Source organism: Leuresthes tenuis, unplaced genomic scaffold, assembly GCF_036924035.1.
Source record: "Leuresthes tenuis unplaced genomic scaffold, fLeuTen1.0.hap1 SCAF_20, whole genome shotgun sequence".
Taxonomy (NCBI): Eukaryota; Metazoa; Chordata; class Actinopteri; order Atheriniformes; family Atherinopsidae; genus Leuresthes; species Leuresthes tenuis.
The window spans coordinates 17800337-17808519 of NW_027325374.1; the positions used below are offsets into that span (position 1 = coordinate 17800337).

Consider the following 8183-nt stretch of genomic DNA (forward strand, 5'->3'; position numbering starts at 1 on the left):
GCTTTGGCACAAGACGACTACATTTCCCAGGGTACATTTCACACCTTAGGGAACTGTCCCACCACAAAGAAGAAAAGACGATAGAAGAGGTGCCACTGCAATAACATTTTGAACACAAGATAATTTAACACGAAGTCTGCTTTGAAGAACTGTGGAAGGATTAATATCTTGCTGGAGCAGTTTTGACCCTAACAGCCAAATTTCGCGATTCATTTCTTCTAATTAAAAAACGTTTTATCACTTTTCGACCACCGTGGCACATGAGCTGTGCTAGCTTTCTTTCTTTAACATCTGTACAATATTCGATCTTCGTGAGTCTCGCCGCTTTGTCGGTCTGCCGCAGTCAATGCAAAGCTCATGGCTCAATGATTATGTCCGACCATGACCTGACCGTGGGGCTTCGGCTTGTCCTCCCTGTTCTCCCGACTAGGTAAAGTCAGCCAATGTCAAGTTTGGCCCGTGATGTTTTATTGCTTCTTATGAAAACAACTAACCCGGAGCTTTGGAGGCTTGGAGGCAGTTAGTAGGTTGCTAGCTCATGCTAAAGCATGACATGGTGCTGATTGGAGGAGTGCTTTTACGTCGGTTGCCAGTATTACACGATTCATTCATGACACCCTAACTCAGACAGATTAAAATATATTCTTGTTGACATTTGTGACAATTAGCTCTCATTCGTCTCGAGTCTGTGATATTGTGACTCTTATCGACAGTGTGAGGATGCTTTACGTCTGCAGTATTGCAGGGTGTGTGACACAGGCGGGGGGGGGGGGGGGGGGATGAAAGTCACATGAAAAAACCCTCACTAATTGATGTCATATCGTGTACAATTTCTTCAGCTAGAGATGTCATTTGACTGAAATATGGCCTAAAAACGGGGAAAATACACTATTTATGCAAATCTGTGGAAATGATTGTGTTTCTGAGGAAACTTGGTTGAAATGGGTTGAAGGATGTCAACAAAAGTCTTCGTTCAGCCTTCCAACAGTTGCACGTATGCTGTGTAAGATTGTCAGAGCCAAGTGATAGACAGGCTGACAGTCGAAATCCTAAAGGTGACAGTTGAGTAAATCCACTTACTTTATTTACTTTAATTAGTTGTTGAAGGCACTGTCATATACACAAATATTTTGTAACCCTGCTAACATGTGGAGTTCCTCAAGGCTCCATACTGGAGCCATACCTGTCCATACTCCATACCTGTTTTCTTCTTCTCCCCAGAAAAAGATGAACTACAGATTCACTGCAGCCTGTGCTGGACTGTTTAGATTCTTTTAACTGCAGAGATGTTGTTCCGACTCGTTGTGATCCATCTAGCAGGAGTGCTTTCTTAGTTTTCAGCTTTGCAGCTTTCGTAACAAGGCGCACATACCAGCTTGTGTTTCGGGAGAAAGAGAAATAAACTGTTGCCAATATCCAGTGTGTCTATTGATCTGGATCAGCAACAAAGGACACCGTCTTCTTCATATTTTGACTGATCAGGACCCTCTTTTAGCACCGCCTCTCTCGTACTCAGACACATTGAAGCGGTGACCACAGCAGACCATTTCTTGTGGTATAAGCGGAACATTTCTGCTGGCTGTAAAGTTTGTGTTTGTACGCGAGAATAAACCAAACCAAGGTAGAAATGCAGCCGCTGTGGCGACTGATCCATTCATTTGGCCCACACCAGACAAGCTGCTTTTCTGCTTTTTCTGGATTCTGAGCACTAATAATGCTCTTTAATGTTTTATCTCCTGACAAGGCAATCCGACTTCTTATTGGCATTCTTTGCACAAATCATGGTGCGACTCCAATAGGCTGTCTTCTTCCCCAGCCGGAAGTAGACCCTGGAAGCTTTCTTTGTACAGGTGTAGCTCCCCTTAAAACGAGCTGTTGTGTTTGTTTTTTTTAACCAAAATGTGTCAGAGACGTTCCAGTAAGCGCACGTTGAATCCTTTCAGCTTGTGAAAAAAGAGCAAACTGCGTCTCCTTTAACGGTGTAAATGTTTGATCGTAAATCAACAATATGTGTGACGTTGCACGCATTTTATGCCTTCCACCACCACCCCCCCCCCCCCCCTTAATATGCATGTCGAGCAATTCTACTAATGTCTTATCTCTAGATGACTTATTAATGATGGTGGCCGGTGGAAAACTAGTTCCATGTGAAACTCAACAGGTGCCGTATGGGTGATATTTTCTGTGTCGTTTCAGTCGCAGCCTTCTATCGTGGCTGCAGAACGTTGAAAACGTAGGCTCCATTGACCTCGGCTCATCACAGTTACAGAGCACGATGAGGAGTTAGTGGACTTAGTTAGCTCTCTCCAATAAAGGTCTCTGCCTAGCACCTCTCATTATTAATGTAATCCAATTTCAGAGAACCTAAACAAGTCTTATCAGAGTAACCAATACTCAGTTTCATGAATGATGCCCCAGGATCAGGTTGCCACTTTATTTCCTCCTTAAGGCATTCCTTCTTTTGCATCTCCCTCGTACAAGGTTACCACTCTGCATCTCCACTCCTAATTTCTTGGAGCTTTTTGGCCTGCAGGTCTGGATTTGCTTTGAATTATTAAGAGGAGAAGTTGTTTTGTGGGGTCTGATGGGTATAACTCATTACCTGATAGCCCCGGTCCTCATTGGCTTCGAGGGACAGATGTCTCAGAGGGGGATGCTGTCACAGTGCTTGAACGACTACAGTTTTTTCTAGGAAAGAGAGCTCTTTCTAGAAGCCTTTCCCCTTCTCTTGTCTGCTCACTCGTCCTCCTGCCGGTTGCCCTCTCAGTGCCCTGACTTCTCCTGAAGGAGATGGCGGTGGAAAATTCAGCCGCCATCAGGCTGCGTTACGAGGAGCTGCTGTTTTACGCGGCCTGTGTTTCTAACTGCTGGTCTCTGTGTCTGTGTGTGTGTGTGTGCCTGGAAGGCAGAGTGTTTAGGAGGGGAGGCGGCGTTGGGATGCGTATGGGCAGCAGCTGGAGGTGGCAGCTCTCCCGGGCCATGCGACTGGCGCTGCGCTGGTGCCGGCTGTGCTGCCAGCCGAGAGGAGGCCGAGGCGGGGGGAGCAAACCGTGGATCAGCAGCAGGTTGTCGGAGCTGTGGAGCTACAGCAAGCTGCTGCTCCGCTCGCTGTATTACAACAGCCTCACCAACTCGGACACTCTGCTGGACTGCGCATTTGAACCCGTCTACTGGATTGTGGACAATGTGACCCGCTGGTTTGGAGTGGTAAGCTCTCGTCTCTTATTCATCTCTACAATGCCACTTACAGTGGGGGGGGTTATTGGATCTCCTGCTGAGGTTGTACGTTTGCTCACTTAAAAATAAATGATCAGTCTTTTAATTTTTATGGAGAGACGGAACATCAACCAGAAAGTCAGCATAAAACTTACAAAATGATTTGCATGTCATGTCATTGAGTATTTGACCCCCTTCAACCCAGCCATTCTGGCTTCCACAGATACTCCTGAGCTCAACTTATTATGTTTATAAAGCACACCTGTCCACACCTACCCTTGGGTGAGGATGAATCATGAGAAAGGTGGGGGGTCAGCCCAGAACTACCCTGAAGGAGCTTGTTAATGATCTGAAGACAGTTTGGGAGCACAGTCACCAACACCACTGATTGAAATCTAGCAGCGGTCGCAAGGTCCCCCCCCCCCGTCCAAGAAGGCACAGGTACAGGCCTGTCTTAGTTTGCCTGTGAACATCTAAATAATGCAGAGAAGGCTTGGGAGAAAGTGATGTGGTCAGATGATAATAGACCTCTGTGGCATCAACTCGACCCGTCGTGTCTGGAGGAAGCAGAATGCTGATTATGACCCAAAGACCAAAGTCCCCACAGTCAAGCACGGAGGTGGAAACATTATGCTTTGGGGCACTTTTTCTTCCAAACGTACAAATTCAGCCGGGGATCAAATGATTATTTCCCGCATTGCATTTTCTGTACCCCACGCTCCTTTTTTTCCCTTCAGGTGTTTGTCTGTCTGGTCGTCCTGCTGACGACCTCGGTGGTGGTCATCATCTACCTGTTCGTCATACCCGTGATCGTCAGCACCTACCCCGCGCACTGGATCGTCTGGCACCTCTGCTGCGGCCACTGGCTTCTTGTGATGGTGGTCTTTCATTACTACAAGGCCACCACCACCTCCCCAGGACACCCGCCCAAGGTACCAAAGTCCACGTTACTTCGTTTTTACGATGTTTATATGTTTAAAATGTTTAAAAGCTACATTAACCGGTAGATGGAAGCTCCAGCTCGATAACTTTTTAATTCGAGATAAAAGAGCAAGTGAGACCATAATGCTGTCTCTCTCTTTTGTGTCTTTTTTTTTTATTCTAGGACAAACTTAACACTCCCTCCGTCTCCATCTGTAAGAAATGCATCACTCCAAAACCACCGAGGACGCACCACTGTAGCATCTGCAACACGTGAGCTCATCCAGTAATAAAACCGTAGACAGCTGGCAAATGAAGTCACATGGCTGTCCTTTCAGTCAGTCATAGCACCGCCTTTTCTTTGCTGTTACAGGTGTGTTCTGAAGATGGATCACCACTGCCGTATCCTTCTAACCAGCAGCACACGAAAAAAAACCCAAAAAAATGCTGTTAGTTTGCTCCTTTCCGTTGTTTTTCATTCTTAACTGAGCGTTTTTTCCCCCAGCCTGGCTCAACAACTGTGTGGGTCACTTCAACCATCGCTACTTCTTCTCCTTCTGCCTCTACATGACCCTGGGCTGCGTTTACTGCAGCATCAGCAGCAGGAACTTGTTTCTGGAGGCTTACGACGCTGTAGAGGTGAGGCTGTTGCCTTTCCTATGGTTTGGTTTGCCTGTGTGTGGACAACCCTGTGACGGACTGCCGACCCGTCCAGCAGGGTGTGTGCCCCGCCTCTCGCCCAACAAGCTAATTTTAAGACCTGGTGAGAACCAGATGATGTCGTCAAACCTTAGAATTGGGGGTTCTTTCCTTTTCACAAGACTGTTAATGTTCCAGTTCAGCTCGGACACACTGTAACTGGATTTGTTAGCTCTTTTCTCGAGGTTTGTTTAGTCGTAGTTAATGGTGCTTTAATCCTCAGTTTGGCTGAAGGGAATTTAAGATCTTCAAAGTGAGGAAAGTGAACAACTTTAGGCTCTGAGAAGAAATTAGGCTTTGAAATCGGAAGACGTCTGTCCAAAGGTTATCGTCAGGATCAAGAATGTTGACTCCATGACACGCCTATACTGAGGGGCCGCCTTTCCTGTCTGTTTCAGACTTACTATCAGACCCCTCCACCAGACTACAGCTTAAGAGAAAGCACTGCTCATAAAAGTGTCATCTTCCTCTGGGTCCTGACCAGGTAAGCAAAAGAGAAACGCTGATGACATCGCACAGGCAGCTCGGGTTGTAATGGGGCGCTGTTTCCTTCTTCAGCTCAGTCGCAGTAGCTCTGGGAGGACTCACACTGTGGCACGCCCTGCTCATCACCAGAGGAGAGACCAGCGTGGAGCGCCACATCAACCACAAAGAAGCCAGAAGACTGAGGGAGAGGGGCAAAGTATGTGAACTGATTGCTGTATATTTCTGGCCTTCTGGTGCCTACATACCCACAGGATCCAGAACACAGAAGAGAAGAAATGTTTGTTCTCTTCCTCTGTAGGTGTTCAGGAACCCGTTCCATCACGGCAGAATAGACAACTGGAAGCTGATGTTTGGCGTGGAGACCAGGGGGTGAGTTTGGTGGCCCCTTCAGATCTTTTTTATTTTTATTTAGTTTTAGTTATTTAGTTTTTTTTTTTCCACTTAACTGTTTGGAGCACCTTTGGCTGGATAGAAGGGGACTTGTAGAACACGTAGAACTCTCCAGAGGGAAAAAAAAAGGACACAATTTGATTTAACGGGCTAAAAAAAATAACTGTTGAACATCAGTGAAACTCGTTTAACCTGCAGTAGCACAGGCTGGAGGTCACACAAGCTCACACCATGTGTATTTACCGTTTTTAAACACCTCCAGCCACATTTCATCTCATTTATTCTCCTTTTCCTCAGCCACTGGCTCACGCGGGTCCTCTTACCCTCCAGCCATCCTCCCATCGGAGACGGCATCATGTGGGACTTCACCTTCATCAGGAGAGACCCCATCTCCATCTGACTTTCAGGCGTTTCTTTATCATTTGACATATCAAACCAACACTTACACTACATATGTAGGGATGAGCGATGACGGGTCGCTCACTTCTGAGCTCTTGTGCTGAAATCACGGAAAAAGAAATCTGTGAAGTCGCAAAAACCGAAGAGCCTTTGTCTGTGTTGCTATTTGCATTGGCAGGAACCAAATGGAAGAGATTCATCGAGGAGCAAGTTACTTCCCAGCATTTACACCTGCCGGCCTTGTACAGTTTGCCTGAACTGCTGTTGAGCAAACTGATGAACTGGTGCTGCTGGTCAGCACCTTCGCACAGCCCCGACATCTCGCTGATCCCCAACTAAAGACATGACCAAGAGCTGTGTGCACGTTTGTCACCCAACACAACAGAGCCACGCCAGCGTGTTAGCTGGAGAGATTTCAGAAGGATTTGGTTGTGTGGGAGTGATGGCATTCTGCAGGTACTCTGTGTTGCATTTTCAGACATGATTACAGCTTCCTGTATACTTGGCATTTTCCTCCTTCCGAAACATTTCTTTCTAACCTTTATTTCCATTGCGTGCTCTCTTGATTGGCACTGTAAGGGAGTCGAGGTGGATGATGTCACTTTTTCACTGGTGTAACGTAGCGTGTACGATTCATTAATATTTATAGCAGCGCCACGAACAGCTGAGACTCTCAGACTCTGGTCATTCAAATGGTTCAGTTCTGATCGTACACGTTTGTTAGTTCTGTGTGAACTGTGACGTGCGGGAGGCAAATCCTGCTGAAAACATTTGGGGTTAGGGTTTGAACTTTTTGATTTTATGATTAATGTCCTGTCATTTTTTGTCAACAACTCAGCGTGTTTACATGCGAGCCGATGGGACTGAGCCTCTCTGATGCGACGTTCTGGTGCCAAAGGAGGAAAAAAAAAAGAAGACTGACACGGATCTGTTCCAGTTGAAGGGAAAGTGGAACAGAATCCACCCGATTCTCACTTTTTACTGTTTCTTTGTTGTAAACTAGTAATTTAGGTGTCGTGTGCCTTGTTTTGGTTTCAGGCTGTTATCTGAGCCAATTTAAAGAAGCGAATCAAAGAAAACTCGTTACTTTTAAACCCCGTCGGATTTTTCACAACAAAGCTCACATCAGCTGATGTGACTTTGTGATGGGCAAGCTGGATTTGTAGTTGCCATAGAAACGAGATGCACAGCTATGATGTGATGCGTAACCAACCGGAGCTGCGCTCCTCTTTCAATGGTCTTTTTTTTTGCTCTTTTTAATAAAAACACGTTTTTCGATACTTCTGGTTTAAAAAATGTCTCCATTTTTAAGTGACAATGTCTAATAAAATAACAACAAAGAAGCTTTTGGGGTAAATTACAAAGAAGTTTTAATGACATCTTAAGTTAGACTTATTAAATATCGTCTGTTTCCTTGGCATAAGATGATGAGTCGACCTGCCTCGCTGAAATTAAACACTGATATTCAGTCTCATTGGTTTCTTCAAATATTGACAGACTAAAAGCAAATGTTTGACATAACTTAGATGCCGTCCATTAACCAAAATACAGACATTTATTGTGTAAAAATTAATTGTAATATTTCACTATTTTCCAGTGGATTCATATAGAGGTGCTCAAAACCGTCACCCTGTGAGCGAACGGGGGACAGATGACGCTTCTTTCTTCCATTAAACAGCTCGAGCGGCTGCTGCTGCGACTTTGCTGCGGTTAAACATTCATGAGGTGACGAGGTTAAAGGCTCACGGTGTCGTGCTGGATTCAGTGCTGCTCTCATCTGCTGGAGATCCCGGCCCAAACTCTGAAAATGTCTGACGGCGCCTCAACACTTTCATCTCAGAACAACAAAGCTGTACTATTAGTACTTTTATTTGTTGATAAAAAAACACATCGGCTTGAGGTAAGGAAACCTTTGGGCTTCTCTGTGACATGGACCAAAATGTTTTCCATGACTTGTTTGTTCACTCCAGATCCAGATTTGTTCAAATATGTAGAAAAGAGGAGAAAAACATGTCAATGGTGTGTTCTATATTAACAGGAAGCTCAGTTTCTTTTTTTTAAATGCTGCTATG

The 8183-nt window shown here is 45.4% G+C and overlaps 1 protein-coding gene across 3 annotated transcripts; it reads left to right on the forward strand.

The window, feature by feature from the left end:
* Nucleotides 1–84: 84 nt before the first annotated feature.
* On the forward strand, nt 85–7372 carry zdhhc16b (zinc finger DHHC-type palmitoyltransferase 16b). 3 transcript variants are annotated; one of them, XM_072373825.1, is made up of 10 exons: nt 85–430; nt 2906–3207; nt 3954–4148; nt 4322–4410; nt 4511–4539; nt 4643–4776; nt 5235–5320; nt 5395–5518; nt 5621–5691; nt 6010–7372. In XM_072373825.1, exons 2-10 carry the CDS (start codon nt 2938–2940, stop codon nt 6110–6112), a joined length of 1101 nt encoding a protein of 366 aa, XP_072229926.1. In that variant the 5' UTR covers nt 85–430; nt 2906–2937; the 3' UTR covers nt 6113–7372. The 3 variants fall into 3 exon arrangements, with proteins under 3 accessions (XP_072229926.1, XP_072229924.1, XP_072229925.1); XM_072373823.1 differs by having other exon boundaries at nt 86–430; nt 2910–3207; XM_072373824.1 differs by lacking the exon at nt 85–430 and having other exon boundaries at nt 2125–3207.
* The last annotated feature ends 811 nt before the right edge of the window (nt 7373–8183 follow it).

What these genes read in the sequence shown, in the direction of transcription:
- zdhhc16b (XM_072373823.1), top strand. Translation starts at nt 261, where the DNA reads ATGAGCTGTGCTAGCTTTCTTTCTTTAACATCTGTACAATATTCGATC. An exon ending in TGACCCGCTGGTTTGGAGTG is followed by an intron (nt 3,208 to 3,953) that starts GTAAGCTCTCGT and finishes TTTTCCCTTCAG; the next exon opens with GTGTTTGTCTGTCTGGTCGT. An exon ending in TTCCTCTGGGTCCTGACCAG is followed by an intron (nt 5,321 to 5,394) that starts GTAAGCAAAAGA and finishes TTCCTTCTTCAG; the next exon opens with CTCAGTCGCAGTAGCTCTGG.